The sequence below is a fragment of the Salmo trutta genome, chromosome 32 (genome assembly GCF_901001165.1).
Source record: "Salmo trutta chromosome 32, fSalTru1.1, whole genome shotgun sequence".
Taxonomy (NCBI): Eukaryota; Metazoa; Chordata; class Actinopteri; order Salmoniformes; family Salmonidae; genus Salmo; species Salmo trutta.
In genome coordinates, this window is record NC_042988.1 from 37,754,847 (window position 1) to 37,773,242 (window position 18,396).

The window sequence follows — 18,396 nt, forward strand, 5'->3', positions numbered from 1 at the left end:
AATGGTGGCACGTTAGAAAGTATAACTTTCTTTGCCGGATTCATAAGCGGAAATACCGGTGTCTGTGTCTCCCGCAACACAACACCACTCTCAACTATCGTATTCACCTTTTCAATGGAATCTAAGAATATCACTACAGCGCTATTCATCCTTGAGGCTGATTTGATACTATCATATCCAATGATAGCACCCACTGCCAAGCTACATTCTTCCACTGAACACCTGGCCGCAGCAGGAATCTTTACTCCATGTCGCCGACTAAGTTTTTCAAACTCCAAACTTCCGCGAGTGGCCATTGCAACCAGCCCCACCCGCTGGTTGTGCCCTCGCGAAAACCAACCTCAACGATCCCACCACCCCTATACGTGCTTAGTGATATTTAGACAAAATACTCTTAAAACAACTAAACTAATCAACATATATATATATACACACCAAAACACAATAGAGTGAAGATAATTCCAGTCGCTCTCACAATCACTCCTGCTTCACGACTCACTCCCAGCATGCACTCCAAAAGAGAGAGAGAGAGAGAGAACACACAGAGTAAGAGTATAGCACCCGCCGACCGGTTACATTGGTGCCGTGACTCAGATCGGTACACACCATAAAGATAGAATTACAACACTAGAATGGACAATGTAGGTCTAATAACTTAACTACAGGGCAGCCATATTTGTATTATTAATATTGTAGGTGGGATATGGTAGTGTTTCTCTATAGTAGTGTTTCTCTCTATGGTAGTGTTTCTCTCTATAGTAGTGTTTCTCTCTATAGTAGTGTTTCTATCTATGGTAGTGTTTCTATCTATGGTAGTGTTTCTATCTATGGTAGTGTTTCTCTATGGTAGTGTTTCTATCTATGGTAGTGTTTCTCTATGGTAGTGTTTCTATCTATGGTAGTGTTTCTCTATGGTAGTGTTTCTATCTATGGTAGTGTTTCTATCTATGGTAGTGTTTCTATCTATGGTAGTGTTTCTCTATGGTAGTGTTTCTATCTATGGTAGTGTTTCTCTATATGGTATTGTTTCTCTCTATAGTAGTGTTTCTATCTATGGTAGTGTTTCTCTATAGTAGTGTTTCTCTATAGTAGTGTTTCTCTATAGTAGTGTTTCTCTATAGTAGTGTTTCTATCTACAGTAGTGTTTCTCTATGGTAGTGTTTCTCTCTATTGTAGTGTTTCTCTATAGTAGTGTTTCTCTCTATAGTAGTGTTTCTCTATAGTAGTGTTTCTATCTATGGTAGTGTTTCTATCTATGGTAGTGTTTCTATCTATGGTAGTGTTTCTCTATAGTAGTGTTTCTATCTATGGTAGTGTTTCTATCTATGGTAGTGTTTCTATCTATGGTAGTGTTTCTATCTATGGTAGTGTTTCTCTATGGTAGTGTTTCTCTATGGTAGTGTTTCTCTATGGTAGTGTTTCTATCTATGGTAGTGTTTCTATCTATGGTAGTGTTTCTATCTATGGTAGTGTTTCTATCTATGGTAGTGTTTCTATCTATGGTAGTGTTTCTCTATGGTAGTGTTTCTATCTATGGTAGTGTTTCTCTATGGTAGTGTTTCTCTATGGTAGTGTTTCTCTCTATAGTAGTGTTTCTATCTATGGTAGTGTTTCTCTATAGTAGTGTTTCTCTATGGTAGTGTTTCTCTCTATGGTAGTGTTTCTCTATAGTAGTGTTTCTCTATAGTAGTGTTTCTATCTATAGTAGTGTTTCTATCTATGGTAGTGTTTCTCTATGGTAGTGTTTCTCTATAGTATTGTTTCTATCTATGGTAGTGTTTCTCTATGGTAGTGTTTCTCTATGGTAGTGTTTCTCTATAGTAGTGTTTCTATCTATAGTAGTGTTTCTATCTATGGTAGTGTTTCTCTATAGTAGTGTTTCTCTATGGTAGTGTTTCTCTATAGTATTGTTTCTATCTATGGTAGTGTTTCTCTATAGTAGTGTTTCTCTATAGTATTGTTTCTATCTATGGTAGTGTTTCTCTATGGTAGTGTTTCTCTATAGTAGTGTTTCTATCTATGGTAGTGTTTCTCTATAGTAGTGTTTCTCTATAGTAGCGTTTCTCTATGGTAGTGTTTCTCTCTATGGTAGTGTTTCTCTATAGTAGTGTTTCTATCTATAGTAGTGTTTCTATCTATAGTAGTGTTTCTATCTATGGTAGTGTTTCTATCTATGGTAGTGTTTCTATCTATGGTAGTGTTTCTCTATAGTAGTGTTTCTCTATGGTAGTGTTTCTCTATATGGTAGTGTTTCTCTCTATGGTAGTGTTTCTCTATAGTAGTGTTTCTATCTATGGTAGTGTTTCTATCTATGGTAGTGTTTCTATCTATGGTAGTGTTTCTCTCTATGGTAGTGTTTCTATCTATAGTAGTGTTTCTATCTATAGTAGTGTTTCTATCTATAGTAGTGTTTCTATCTATAGTAGTGTTTCTATCTATGGTAGTGTTTCTCTATAGTAGTGTTTCTCTATGGTAGTGTTTCTCTCTATGGTAGTGTTTCTCTATGGTAGTGTTTCTATCTATGGTAGTGTTTCTCTATAGTAGTGTTTCTCTATGGTAGTGTTTCTCTCTATAGTAGTGTTTCTCTATGGTAGTGTTTCTATCTATAGAAGTGTTTCTCTCTATAGTAGTGTTTCTCTATAGTAGTGTTTCTATCTATGGTAGTGTTTCTCTATAGTAGTGTTTCTATCTATGGTAGTGTTTCTCTATGGTAGTGTTTCTATCTATGGTAGTGTTTCTATCTATGGTAGTGTTTCTCTCTATAGTAGTGTTTCTCTATGGTAGTGTTTCTCTATAGTAGTGTTTCTATCTATGGTAGTGTTTCTCTATGGTAGTGTTTCTCTATGGTAGTGTTTCTATCTATGGTAGTGTTTCTCTAAGGTAGTGTTTCTATCTATGGTAGTGTTTCTATCTATGGTAGTGTTTCTATCTATGGTAGTGTTTCTATCTATGGTAGTGTTTCTATCTATGGTAGTGTTTCTCTCTATAGTAGTGTTTCTATCTATGGTAGTGTTTCTATCTATGGTAGTGTTTCTATCTATGGTAGTGTTTCTATCTATGGTAGTGTTTCAATCTATGGTAGTGTTTCTCTATGGTAGTGTTTCTCTCTATAGTAGTGTTTCTATCTATGGTAGTGTTTCTATCTATGGTAGTGTTTCTATCTATGGTAGTGTTTCTATCTATGGTAGTGTTTCTATCTACGGTAGTGTTTCAATCTATGGTAGTGTTTCTATCTATGGTAGTGTTTCTATCTATAGTAGTGTTTCTCTATGGTAGTGTTTCTCTATGCTAGTGTTTCTATCTATGGTAGTGTTTCTATCTATGGTAGTGTTTCTATCTATAGTAGTGTTTCTCTCTATAGTATTGTTTCTATCTATAGTAGTGTTTCTCTCTATAGTAGTGTTTCTATCTATGGTAGTGTTTCTATCTATGGTAGTGTTTCTATCTATGGTAGTGTTTCTCTATAGTAGTGTTTCTCTATAGTAGTGTTTCTATCTATAGTAGTGTTTCTCTATGGTAGTGTTTCTCTATGGTAGTGTTTCTATCTATGGTAGTGTTTCTCTCTATAGTAGTGTTTCTCTCTATGGTAGTGTTTCTATCTATGGTAGTGTTTCTCTATGGTAGTGTTTCTCTATGGTAGTGTTTCTATCTATGGTAGTGTTTCTATCTATGGTAGTGTTTCTCTATAGTAGTGTTTCTCTATGGTAGTGTTTCTCTATGGTAGTGTTTCTCTCTATAGTAGTGTTTCTATCTATAGTAGTGTTTCTATCTATAGTAGTGTTTCTCTCTATAGTAGTGTTTCTATCTATAGTAGTGTTTCTCTATGGTAGTGTTTCAATCTATGGTAGTGTTTCTATCTATGGTAGTGTTTCTCTATGGTAGTGTTTCTCTATGGTAGTGTTTCTATCTATGGTAGTGTTTCTCTATGGTAGTGTTTCTATCTATAGTAGTGTTTCTATCTATGGTAGTGTTTCTATCTGTAGTAGTGTTTCTCTATAGTATTGTTTCTATCTGTAGTAGTGTTTCTCTATGGTAGTGTTTCTCTATGGTAGTGTTTCTATCTATGGTAGTGTTTCTATCTATGGTAGTGTTTCTATCTATGATAGTGTTTCTATCTATGGTAGTGTTTCTCTATAGTAGTGTTTCTCTATAGTAGTGTTTCTCTATAGTATTGTTTCTATCTATGGTAGTGTTTCTCTATGGTAGTGTTTCTATCTATGGTAGTGTTTCTATCTATAGTAGTGTTTCTATCTATAGTAGTGTTTCTATCTATAGTAGTGTTTCTATCTATGGTAGTGTTTCTCTATGGTAGTGTTTCTATCTATAGTAGTGTTTCTCTATGGTAGTGTTTCTATCTATAGTATTGTTTCTATCTATGGTAGTGTTTCTCTATGGTAGTGTTTCTATCTATGGTAGTGTTTCTCTATAGTAGTGTTTCTATCTATGGTAGTGTTTCTCTATGGTAGTTTTTCTCTATGGTAGTGTTTCTCTATGGTAGTGTTTCTATCTATGGTAGTGTTTCTATCTATGGTAGTGTTTCTATCTATAGTAGTGTTTCTCTATGGTAGTGTTTCTATCTATAGTATTGTTTCTATCTATGGTAGTGTTTCTCTATGGTAGTGTTTCTATCTATAGTAGTGTTTCTCTATAGTAGTGTTTCTATCTATGGTAGTGTTTCTCTATGGTAGTTTTTCTCTATGGTAGTGTTTCTCTATGGTAGTGTTTCTATCTATGGTAGTGTTTCTCTATGGTAGTGTTTCTATCTATAGTAGTGTTTCTATCTATAGTAGTGTTTCTATCTATAGTAGTGTTTCTATCTATGGTAGTGTTTCTATCTATGGTAGTGTTTCTATCTATGGTAGTGTTTCTATCTATGGTAGTGTTTCTATCTATGGTAGTGTTTCTCTATGGTAGTGTTTCTATCTATAGTAGTGTTTCTATCTATAGTAGTGTTTCTATCTATGGTAGTGTTTCTATCTGTAGTAGTGTTTCTCTATAGTATTGTTTCTCTATGGTAGTGTTTCTCTATGGTAGTGTTTCTCTATGGTAGTGTTTCTATCTATGGTAGTGTTTCTATCTATGGTAGTGTTTCTATCTATGGTAGTGTTTCTATCTATGGTAGTGTTTCTCTATAGTAGTGTTTCTCTATAGTAGTGTTTCTCTATAGTATTGTTTCTATCTATGGTAGTGTTTCTCTATGGTAGTGTTTCTATCAATGGTAGTGTTTCTATCTATAGTAGTGTTTCTATCTATTGTAGTGTTTCTATCTATAGTAGTGTTTCTATCTATGGTAGTGTTTCTATCTATAGTAGTGTTTCTATCTATGGTAGTGTTTCTATCTATGGTAGTGTTTCTATCTATAGTAGTGTTTCTATCTATGGTAGTGTTTCTATCTACGGTAGTGTTTCAATCTATGGTAGTGTTTCTATCTATGGTAGTGTTTCTATCTATGGTAGTGTTTCCATCTATAGTAGTGTTTCTCTATGGTAGTGTTTCTATCTATAGTAGTGTTTCTCTATGGTAGTGTTTCTATCTATGGTAGTGTTTCTATCTATAGTATTGTTTCTATCTATGGTAGTGTTTCTCTATGGTAGTGTTTCTATCTATGGTAGTGTTTCTCTATAGTAGTGTTTCTATCTATAGTAGTGTTTCTCTCTATAGTATTGTTTCTATCTATAGTAGTGTTTCTCTCTATAGTAGTGTTTCTATCTATGGTAGTGTTTCTATCTATGGTAGTGTTTCTATCTATGGTAGTGTTTCTCTATAGTAGTGTTTCTATCTATAGTAGTGTTTCTCTATGGTAGTGTTTCTCTACGGTAGTGTTTCTATCTATGGTAGTGTTTCTCTCTATAGTAGTGTTTCTCTCTATGGTAGTGTTTCTCTCTATGGTAGTGTTTCTCTCTATGGTAGTGTTTCAATCTATGGTAGTGTTTCTCTATGGTAGTGTTTCTCTATGGTAGTGTTTCTCTATGGTAGTGTTTCTATCTATGGTAGTGTTTCTATCTATGGTAGTGTTTCTCTATAGTAGTGTTTCTCTATGGTAGTGTTTCTCTCTATAGTAGTGTTTCTCTATGGTAGTGTTTCTATCTATAGTAGTGTTTCTCTCTATAGTAGTGTTTCTCTATAGTAGTGTTTCTCTATAGTAGTGTTTCTATCTATGGTAGTGTTTCTCTATAGTAGTGTTTCTATCTAGTAGTGTTTCTATCTATGGTAGTGTTTCTCTATAGTAGTGTTTCTATCTATGGTAGTGTTTCTCTATGGTAGTGTTTCTATCTATGGTAGTGTTTCTATCTATGGTAGTGTTTCTCTCTATAGTAGTGTTTCTATCTATGGTAGTGTTTCTCTATGGTAGTGTTTCTATCTATGGTAGTGTTTCTCTATGGTAGTGTTTCTATCTATGGTAGTGTTTCTATCTATGGTAGTGTTTCTCTATGGTAGTGTTTCTATCTATGGTAGTGTTTCTCTATGGTAGTGTTTCTATCTATAGTAGTGTTTCTATCTATAGTAGTGTTTCTATCTATAGTAGTGTTTCTATCTATGGTAGTGTTTCTATCTATGGTAGTGTTTCTATCTATGGTAGTGTTTCTCTATGGTAGTGTTTCTATCTATGGTAGTGTTTCTCTATGGTAGTGTTTCTATCTATAGTAGTGTTTCTATCTATAGTAGTGTTTCTATCTATGGTAGTGTTTCTATCTGTAGTAGTGTTTCTCTATAGTATTGTTTCTCTATGGTAGTGTTTCTCTATGGTAGTGTTTCTCTATGGTAGTGTTTCTATCTATGGTAGTGTTTCTATCTATGGTAGTGTTTCTATCTATGGTAGTGTTTCTCTATAGTAGTGTTTCTCTATAGTAGTGTTTCTCTATGGTAGTGTTTCTATCTATGGTAGTGTTTCTCTATGGTAGTGTTTCTATCTATGGTAGTGTTTCTATCTATAGTAGTGTTTCTATCTATAGTAGTGTTTCTATCTATAGTAGTGTTTCTATCTATGGTAGTGTTTCTATCTATGGTAGTGTTTCTATCTATTGTAGTGTTTCTATCTATAGTAGTGTTTCTGTCTATGGTAGTGTTTCTATCTATAGTAGTGTTTCTATCTATGGTAGTGTTTCTATCTATGGTAGTGTTTCTATCTATAGTAGTGTTTCTATCTATGGTAGTGTTTCTATCTACGGTAGTGTTTCAATCTATGGTAGTGTTTCTATCTATAGTAGTGTTTCTCTATGGTAGTGTTTCTATCTATGGTAGTGTTTCTATCTATAGTATTGTTTCTATCTATGGTAGTGTCTCTCTATGGTAGTGTTTCTATCTATGGTAGTGTTTCTCTATAGTAGTGTTTCTCTATAGTAGTGTTTCTCTATAGTATTGTTTCTATCTATGGTAGTGTTTCTCTATGGTAGTGTTTCTATCAATGGTAGTGTTTCTATCTATAGTAGTGTTTCTATCTATTGTAGTGTTTCTATCTATAGTAGTGTTTCTATCTATGGTAGTGTTTCTATCTATAGTAGTGTTTCTATCTATGGTAGTGTTTCTATCTATGGTAGTGTTTCTATCTATAGTAGTGTTTCTATCTATGGTAGTGTTTCTCTCTATAGTAGTGTTTCTCTATGGTAGTGTTTCTATCTATGGTAGTGTTTCTATCTATGGTAGTGTTTCTATCTATGGTAGTGTTTCTCTATGGTAGTGTTTCTCTATGTTAGTGTTTCTCTATGGTAGTGTTTCTCTATAGTAGTGTTTCTATCTATAGTAGTGTTTCTATCTATGGTAGTGTTTCTCTATAGTAGTGTTTCTATCTATAGTAGTGTTTCTATCTATGGTAGTGTTTCTATCTATGGTAGTGTTTCTCTATAGTAGTGTTTCTATCTATGGTAGTGTTTCTATCTATGGTAGTGTTTCTCTCTATGGTAGTGTTTCTCTCTATGGTAGTGTTTCTCTATAGTAGTGTTTCTATCTATGGTAGTGTTTCTATCTATGGTAGTGTTTCTATCTATGGTAGTGTTTCTCTATAGTAGTGTTTCTCTATGGTAGTGTTTCTATCTATGGTAGTGTTTCTCTCTATAGTAGTGTTTCTATCTATAGTAGTGTTTCTCTATAGTAGTGTTTCTATCTATAGTAGTGTTTCTCTATAGTAGTGTTTCTATCTATGGTAGTGTTTCTATCTATGGTAGTGTTTCTATCTATGGTAGTGTTTCTCTATGGTAGTGTTTCTATATATGGTAGTGTTTCTCTATATAGTAGTGTTTCTCTATAGTAGTGTTTCTATCTATGGTAGTGTTTCTATCTATGGTAGTGTTTCTCTATAGTAGTGTTTCTCTATGGTAGTGTTTCTCTCTATAGTAGTGTTTCTCTATAGTAGTGTTTCTATCTATAGTAGTGTTTCTCTCTATAGTAGTGTTTCTCTATGGTAGTGTTTCTATCTATGGTAGTGTTTCTATCTATGGTAGTGTTTCTATCTATGGTAGTGTTTCTCTATGGTAGTGTTTCTCTATGTTAGTGTTTCTCTATGGTAGTGTTTCTCTATATTAGTGTTTCTATCTATAGTAGTGTTTCTATCTATGGTAGTGTTTCTCTATAGTAGTGTTTCTATCTATAGTAGTGTTTCTATCTATGGTAGTGTTTCTATCTATGGTAGTGTTTCTCTATAGTAGTGTTTCTATCTATGGTAGTGTTTCTATCTATGGTAGTGTTTCTCTCTATGGTAGTGTTTCTCTCTATGGTAGTGTTTCTCTATAGTAGTGTTTCTATCTATGGTAGTGTTTCTATCTATGGTAGTGTTTCTCTATGGTAGTGTTTCTATCTATGGTAGTGTTTCTCTATAGTAGTGTTTCTATCTATAGTAGTGTTTCTCTATAGTAGTGTTTCTATCTATGGTAGTGTTTCTCTATGGTAGTGTTTCTCTATGGTAGTGTTTCTCTATAGTAGTGTTTCTATCTATGGTAGTGTTTCTATCTATGGTAGTGTTTCTATCTATGGTAGTGTTTCTCTATGGTAGTGTTTCTCTATGTTAGTGTTTCTCTATGGTAGTGTTTCTCTATAGTAGTGTTTCTATCTATAGTAGTGTTTCTATCTATGGTAGTGTTTCTCTATAGTAGTGTTTCTATCTATAGTAGTGTTTCTATCTATGGTAGTGTTTCTATCTATGGTAGTGTTTCTCTATAGTAGTGTTTCTATCTATGGTAGTGTTTCTATCTATGGTAGTGTTTCTCTCTATGGTAGTGTTTCTCTCTATGGTAGTGTTTCTCTATAGTAGTGTTTCTATCTATGGTAGTGTTTCTATCTATGGTAGTGTTTCTATCTATGGTAGTGTTTCTATCTATGGTAGTGTTTCTCTATGGTAGTGTTTCTATCTATGGTAGTGTTTCTCTCTATAGTAGTGTTTCTATCTATAGTAGTGTTTCTCTATAGTAGTGTTTCTATCTATAGTAGTGTTTCTCTATAGTAGTGTTTCTATCTATGGTAGTGTTTCTCTATGGTAGTGTTTCTCTATGGTAGTGTTTCTCTATAGTAGTGTTTCTATCTATGGTAGTGTTTCTATCTATGGTAGTGTTTCTCTATAGTAGTGTTTCTATCTATGGTAGTGTTTCTCTATGGTAGTGTTTCTCTATAGTAGTGTTTCTATCTATGGTAGTGTTTCTCTATAGTAGTGTTTCTCTATAGTAGTGTTTCTCTATAGTAGTGTTTCTATCTATAGTAGTGTTTCTATCTATGGTAGTGTTTCTATCTATGGTAGTGTTTCTATCTATGGTAGTGTTTCTATCTATGGTAGTGTTTCTCTATAGTAGTGTTTCTATCTATGGTAGTGTTTCTCTATGGTAGTGTTTCTATCTATGGTAGTGTTTCTATCTATAGTAGTGTTTCTATCTATGGTAGTGTTTCTATCTATGGTAGTGTTTCTATCTATGGTAGTGTTTCTCTATAGTAGTGTTTCTCTATGGTAGTGTTTCTATCTATGGTAGTGTTTCTATCTATGGTAGTGTTTCTCTATGGTAGTGTTTCTCTATAGTAGTGTTTCTCTATAGTAGTGTTTCTCTATAGTAGTGTTTCTATCTATGGTAGTGTTTCTCTATGGTAGTGTTTCTATCTATGGTAGTGTTTCTCTATGGTAGTGTTTCTCTATAGTAGTGTTTCTATCTATGGTAGTGTTTCTCTATGGTAGCCTACACATACAGAGCACACCAGTCAGTGCTCAGGTCAGTGCAGTATAAGGAATGTACTAAGTCTCCCAATACAGAAAAAAAGAGTGATTCCACCATGTGGTTTCCACATCATATGACACAAATACCATACCTAAATAACATCACTGTCCGTCACATAACTGAAACACAACATTGTGAGAAAACTCCAAAGGTGACAAATGAAATCAATCACCATGATTCTTACCTGTGTCACTCTGACCGCCGGACTCGTTGAGGACTCGTCTGGACTCAGCCTGAGAGGTGGCCTGGCCTCGATGTCCATGGTGCTTGGGGGCGGAACTAGCCACAGAGGCCACCTCCTCCTTATCCTGTGGTCCCGCCCCCATCCCAGTCCTCTTCCCGCCCTGGGCCTTGTGCTGTCTGAGCTGCTGATGGGCCACATCACGGGCCAGCTTAGAGCTGAGGACACCGTGGAGGACACTCTTTCTGCTGCTGCCCTGCACTTTTATCTATGAGAACAGAGAAAAGAGAGAAGAGAAAAAGAGGAGGACGGGCGGAGCGAGAACAGAAAGAGAAATAGAGAACAGAGAGAGAGAACGAGCAGAAAGAGAGAAAGAGAGAGAAAGAGACTGTTACACCTCCGGACATAGCTCCCACACACAGACAGCCAGAGGGACAGAGCTCAGCTCACAGATAGCCAGAGAGACAGAGCTCAGCTCAACACACAGACAGCCAGAGGGACAGAGCTCAGCTCAACACACAGACAGCCAGAGGGACAGAGCTCAGTTCAGCTCACAAACAGCCAGAGGAGCAGAGCTCAGCTCAACACACAGACAGCCAGAGGGACAGAGCTCAGCTCAACACACAGATAGCCAGAGGGACAGAGCTCAGTTCAGCTCACAGACAGCCAGAGGGACAGAGCTCAGCTCAACACACAGACAGCCAGAGGGACAGAGCTCAACACACAGATAGCCAGAGGGACAGAGCTCAGTTCAGAGCTCAGCTCAGCTCACAGACAGCCAGAGGGACAGAGCTCAGCTCACAGATAGCCAGAGGGACAGAGGTCAGTTCAGCTCACAAACAGCCAGCGGGACAGAGCTCAGCTCAACACACAGACAGCCAGAGGGACAGAGCTCAGTTCAGCTCACAAACAGCCAGAGGAGCAGAGCTCAGCTCAACACACAGATAGCCAGAGGGACAGAGCTCAGTTCAGCTCACAAACAGCCAGAGGGACAGAGCTCAGCTCAACACACAGACAGCCAGAGGGACAGAGCTCAGCTCAACACACAGATAGCCAGAGGGACAGAGCTCAGTTCAGCTCACAAACAGTCAGAAGGGCAGAGCTCAGCTCAGCTCACAAACAGCCAGAGGGACAGAGCTCAGCTCAACACACAGACAGCCAGAGGGACAGAGCTCAGCTCAAGACACAGATAGCCAGAGGGACAGAGATCAGCTCAACACACAGACAGCCAGAGGGACAGAGCTCAGCTCAACACACAGACAGCCAGAGGGACAGAGCTCAGCTCACAGATAGCCAGAGGGACGGAGCTCAGTTCAGCTCACAGACAGCCAGAGGAGCAGAGCTCAGCTCAACACACAGACAGCCAGAGGGACAGAACTCAGCTCAACATACAGATAGCCAGAGGGACAGAGCTCAGTTCAGCTCACAAACAGCCAGAGGGACAGAGCTCAGCTCAACACACAGACAGAGGGACAGAGCTCAGCTCACAGACAGCCAGAGGGACAGAGCTCAGCTCAGCTCACAGACAGCCAGAGGGACAGAGCTCAGCTCACAGACAGCCAGAGGGACAGAGATCAGCTCAACACACAGACAGCCAGAGGGACAGAGCTCAGCTCAACACACAGACAGCCAGAGGGACAGAGCTCAGCTCACAGACAGCCAGAGGGACAGAGCTCAGCTCACAGACAGCCAGAGGGACAGAGCTCAGTTCAGCTCACAGACAGCCAGAGGGACAGAGCTCAGCTCACAGACAGCCAGAGGGACAGAGCTCAGCTCACAGACAGCCAGAGGGACAGAGCTCAGCTCAAGACACAGATAGCCAGACGGACAGAGATCAGTTTAGCTCACAAACAGCCAGAGGGACAGATGAAGATCCACAAATGAAAAATATATTAACATGGAGATCTGGGGATTTGACTCTTTAGAGTTTAAAATAAAAAATTTAAGTGTGAGTGTTTTGTACACACTTTGTTTCTTTTTTATTGACACATTTCTAGTCATTAGAACCAGGGGAGGCTGGTGGAGGAGCGATAGGAAGACAGGCTGATTATAATGGCTGGAATGGAATAAATGAAACGGCATCAAACATATGGAAATCACATGTTTGACTCTGTTCCATTCATTCCATTCCAGCCATTACAATGAGCCCGTCCTCCTATCGCTCCTCCACCAGCCTCCCCTGGTTCTAATGACTAGAAATGTGTCAATAAAAAAGAAACAAAGTGTGTACAAAACACTCACACTTTAATTTAGCCTATAGGCTATCAGGTCAAACATAGATCACACAACATACAATATTTACATAACAACTAGCATAGTGGCTAACATAGCATACGGTATAACACAAAGGCAATCAGGCTAGCAGGCTACATAGCAGTATTGGTAGAATACTGTATGGAGGGCTCAGAGAAGTGTTCAGTAACTATAAGGGTTTTCTACAGAGTGTGTATCTGTTCTGGAGGCATAGAGGACAAAGAGATACAACTAAAGAACCCTGACCTCTGCCGCGCCGAGCCGCTCAAAGCCCCGATTGGACAGCTTCTTCTTCTTCCTCTGGGCGTCCCCGCCCCCTCCTCCCAGCAGGTCCTCGGGCGACAGGCCAAGTCCCGCCCCTAACGACCTGCCAGTCAAAACACGGGAGAGCATTCATTAGAGGAAGAAGAAGAGAGGTGGAATGAAAGAGAGGAAGACCAGAGGGGAAAGGAGGGGTTGAGTCACCTCTCTGTGGGTTGTTATAGCTGACGAACAGAAGAAGACAAAACCCCGGAGCGCTGTTCTCCCAAACCCCCAAACCGGCACGCTTGAAAAATTGGGATCTAACGGGGCGAACCTGGGATTGTTGGAGGCCAGTGTTGGATAAGAAGCCGGAACGCTTTATCAAGGGAGTTCCCCCTGGCCTATCCAAGCACAGAGAGACGCTTTGAAAGATACAGGGAATCACTGAATGGTCTGAAGGCACGTTCTGCATTTGTATGCGGCTTCTATTGTTCTGGCAGTTGAATATCATAGCTCTCCCGTTTCCATTTCCATATCAGTGGGGCTAGCAGCTTCTCTTCCCCTACAGAGTAGCAACATCACAGGGCTGGTTTAGAAGCAGAGCGAAAATGCCCTTGAATATCCCCCTGGAAACCTGCCCGGCGACCACACAGATGCGAGCCAGGCCGTACTCAAACAAAAGATGAACTTCCCCTCTCCTCCTACTGTGTGCACAGCCTTAGCCATGCCATCAGTCACGTCAACTGGGAGAGTTAGCAGCGGCCTAATCAGGATTGTGGATCGCCTGCTCAAAACCTTTCAGAGTTAAAAGGGAAATCTCTATTAGGCTGCACTGTAAGTCCTCTGATTACATCATTACACACGGGCTAGAATAGCACATGTGCGTGCATCCATTTGTGTCTGTAATATGTGGCAGGTAAAAATGTGTGTATGTGCTCCCTAAAATGTGAGACACTGACTGAGCGTGTCTGTGTGTGTACGTGTGTGTGTGTGTTTATGTCTGTGTGTGTACGTGTACGTGTGTGTGTGTGTTGCGTGTGTGTGTGTGGGCGTGCGTGCGTGCGTGGTGCGTGCGTGTGTGTGTGTGTGTGTGTGTGTGTGGTGTGTGCGTGTGTGTGTGTTTATGTCTGTGTGTGTACGTGTGTGTGTGTGTGTGTTTATGTCTGTGTGTGTACGTGTACGTGTGTGTGTGTGTGTGTGTGTGTGTGTGTGTGTGTGTGTGTGTGTGTGTGTGTGTGTGTGTGTGTGTGTGTGTGTGTTGCGTGTGCGTGTGTGCGTGTGTGTGTGTGTGTGGTGCGTGCGTGTGTGTGTGTGTGTGTACGTGTGTGTGTTGTGTGTGTGTGTTGTGTGTGTGTGTGCGTGGTGCGTGTGTGTGTGTGTGTGTACGTGTGCGTGCGTGCGTGTGTGAGTTATTGACAGGAGAATGGCAGTGGTGGCAGAAGTGTGAGCTGTCCCTGAGAGGCGGACCCCTTCGATCCCTTCCCTCCCTCACACGCTGACAAACAATGTGACAGAGCCCCTTCCCTCAGAGGACTGGCAGGGTGAAGAAGCACTCAGCCCCACACTGACTAATTAAACACAGTTGATTAGCAGCTCCTAGTTTGTACACACACACACTCACACACACACACACGCACCAACACACACATACACACTCACAGAGATAAACACACACACAAAAACACAGACACACACACACACACAGACACACACACAGTCCAATCAGAACAGCCAGCACCACAAAAGTGCCCAAGCAATTCTACCAAAGGAAATTGGTTTTACATAGCCCTCCAACATAACACAACATTGGGCCAATCTGTCCCTGTCTCACTGTGTCTCATTCAAAAACACCCACATTCCTGTAGCTGCAGGCCAGTCACGGAGACATTACTGTAACTGGAGACCAGTCATGGAGACATTACTGTAACTGGAGACCAGTCATGGAGACATTACTGTAACTGGAGACCAGTCATGGAGACATTACTGTAACTGGAGACCAGTCATGGAGACATTACTGTAACTGGAGACCAGTCATGGAGAAATTACTGTAACTGGAGACCAGTCATGGAGACATTACTGTAGCTGCGGGCCAGTCACGGAGACATTACTGTAACTGGAGACCAGCCATGGAGACATTACTGTAACTGGAGGCCAGTCATGGAGACATTACTGTAACTGCAGGCCAGTCATGGAGACATTACTGTAACTGCAGGCCAGTCATGGAGACATTACTGTAACTGGAGACCAGTCATGGAGACATTACTGTAACTGGAGACCAGTCATGGAGAAATTACTGTAACTGGAGACCAGTCATGGAGACATTACTGTAGCTGCGGGCCAGTCACGGAGACATTACTGTAACTGGAGACCAGCCATGGAGACATTACTGTAACTGGAGGCCAGTCATGGAGACATTACTGTAACTGCAGGCCAGTCATGGAGACATTACTGTAACTGCAGGCCAGTCATGGAGACATTACTGTAACTGGAGACCAGTCATGGAGACATTACTGTAACTGCAGGCCAGTCATGGAGACATTACTGTAACTGGAGACCAGTCATGGAGACATTACTGTAACTGGAGACCAGTCATGGAGACATTACTGTAGCTGCAGGCCAGTCACGGAGACATTACTGTAACTGGAGACCAGTCATGGAGACATTACTGTAACTGCAGGCCAGTCACGGAGACATTACTGTAACTGGAGACCAGTCATGGAGACATTACTGTAACTGCAGGCCAGTCATGGAGACATTACTGTAACTGGAGACCAGTCATGGAGACATTACTGTAGCTGCAGGCCAGTCACGGAGACATTACTGTAACTGGAGACCAGTCATGGAGACATTACTGTAACTGGAGACCAGTCACGGAGACATTACTGTAACTGGAGACCAGTCATGGAGACATTACTATAACTGCAGGCCAGTCATGGAGACATTACTGTAACTGGAGACCAGTCATGGAGACATTACTGTAACTGCAGGCCAGTCATGGAGACATTACTGTACCTGGAGACCAGTCATGGAGACATTACTGTAACTGGAGGTCAGTCATGGAGACATTACTGTAACTGGAGACCAGTCATGGAGACATTACTGTAACTGGAGACCAGTCACGGAGACATTACTGTAACTGGAGACCAGTCATGGAGACATTACTGTAACTGCAGGCCAGTCATGGAGACATTACTGTAACTGGAGACCAGTCATGGAGACATTACTGTAGCTGCAGGCCAGTCACGGAGACATTACTGTAACTGGAGACCAGTCATGGAGACATTACTGTAACTGGAGACCAGTCATGGAGACATTACTGTAGCTGCAGGCCAGTCACGGAGACATTACTGTAACTGGAGACCAGTCATGGAGACATTACTGTAACTGGAGACCAGTCACGGAGACATTACTGTAACTGGAGACCAGTCATGGAGACATTACTATAACTGCAGGCCAGTCATGGAGACATTACTGTAACTGGAGACCAGTCATGGAGACATTACTGTAACTGCAGGCCAGTCATGGAGACATTACTGTACCTGGAGACCAGTCATGGAGACATTACTGTAACTGGAGGTCAGTCATGGAGACATTACTGTAACTGGAGACCAGTCATGGAGACATTACTGTAACTGGAGACCAGTCATGGAGACATTACTGTAACTGGAGACCAGTCATGGAGACATTACTGTAACTGGAGACCAGTCGCGGAGACATTACTGTAACTGGAGGCCAGTCGCGGAGACATCACTGTAACTGGAGACCAGTCATGGAGACATTACTGAAACTGGAGACCAGTCACGGAGACATTACTGTAACTGGAGACCAGTCATGGAGACATTACTGTAACTGGAGACCAGTCACGGAGACATTACTGTAACTGGAGACCAGTCATGGGGACATTACTGTAACTGGAAACCAGTCACGGAGACATTACTGTAACTGGAGACCAGTCATGGAGACATTACTGTAACTGGAGACCAGTCACGGAGACATTACTGTAACTGGAGACCAGTCATGGAGACATTACTGTAACTGGAGACCAGTCACGGAGACATTACTGTAACTGGAGACCAGTCATGGAGACATTACTGTAACTGGAGAACAGTCACGGAGACATTACTGTAACTGGAGACCAGTCATGGAGACATTACTGTAACTGGAGACCAGTCACGGAGACATTACTGTAACTGGAGACCAGTCATGGAGACATTACTGTAACTGGAGACCAGTCACGGAGACATTACTGTAACTGGAGACCAGTCATGGAGACATTACTGTAACTAGAGACCAGTCATGGAGAACTTACTGTAAATGGAGTGCAGTCATTGGGACCTTACAGTAACTGGAGACCAGTCATGGAGACATTACTGTAACTGGAGACCAGTCATGGAGACATTACTGTAACTGGAGACCAATAATGGAGACATTACTGTAACTGGAGACCAGTCATGGAGACATTACTGTAACTGGAGGCCAGTCATTGAGACATTACTGTAACTGGAGACCAGTCACGGAGACATTACTGTAACTGGAGACCAGTCACAGAGACATTACTGTAACTGGAGACCAGTCACGGAGACATTACTGTAACTGGAGACCAGTCATGGAGACATTACTGTAACTGGAGACCAATAATGGAGACATTACTGTAACTGGAGACCAGTCATGGAGACATTACTGTAACTGGAGACCAGTCATGGAGACATTACCGTAACTAGAAACCAGTCATGGAGAACTTACTGTAAATGGAGTGCAGTCATTGGGACCTTACAGTAACTGGAGACCAGTCATGGAGGCATTACTTTAACTGGAGATCAGTCATGGAGACATTACTGTAACTGGAGACCAGCCATGGAGACATTACTGTAACTGGAGACCAGTCATGGAGACATTGCTGTAACTGGAGACCAGTCATGGAGACATTACTGTAACTGGAGACCAGTCATGGAGACATTACTGTAACCCAAGACCAGTCATGGAGACATTACTGTTACTGGAGACCAGTAATGGAGACATCACTGTAACTGGAGGCCAGTCATGGAGACATTACTGTAACTGGAGACCAGTCATGGAGACAATACTGTAACTAGAGACCAGTCTTGGAGAACTTACTGTAAATGGAGTGCAGTCATTGGGACCTTACAGTAACTGGAGACCAGTCATGGAGGCATTACTTTAACTGGAGATCAGTCATGGAGACATTACTGTAACTGGAGACCAGCCATAGAGACATTACTGTAACTGGAGACCAGTCATGGAGACATTATTGTAACTGGAGGCCAGTCATGGAGACATTATTGTAACTGGAGGTCAGTCATGGAGACATTACTGTAACTGGAGGTCAGTCATGGAGACATTACTGTAACTGGAGGTCAGTCATAGAGACATTACTGTAACTTGAAACCAGTCATGGAGACATTACTGTAACTGGAGGTCAGTCATAGAGACATTACTGTAACTGGAGACCAGTCATGGAGGCATTACTGTAACTGGACACCAGTCATGGAGACCTTACTGTAACTGGAG

General features: G+C 40.6%; 1 protein-coding gene across 11 annotated transcripts in view; it reads right to left on the reverse strand.

The window, feature by feature from the left end:
* Positions 1–18,396, reverse strand: part of bahcc1a (BAH domain and coiled-coil containing 1a) — a 129,333-nt gene that overhangs the window by 31,550 nt on the left and 79,387 nt on the right. For 4 of the 11 annotated variants that reach the window (XM_029729008.1, XM_029729007.1, XM_029729006.1 and 1 more), the window contains exons 9-10: positions 12,871–12,991; positions 10,375–10,639 (exon numbers count right to left, since the gene is read on the reverse strand). The exons of the other annotated variants lie outside the window; for them this stretch is intronic. In XM_029729008.1, coding sequence (XP_029584868.1) covers positions 10,375–10,639; positions 12,871–12,991 — 386 coding nt within the window. The remainder of the gene's footprint in view (positions 1–10,374; positions 10,640–12,870; positions 12,992–18,396) is intronic. 11 annotated transcript variants of the gene reach the window in all.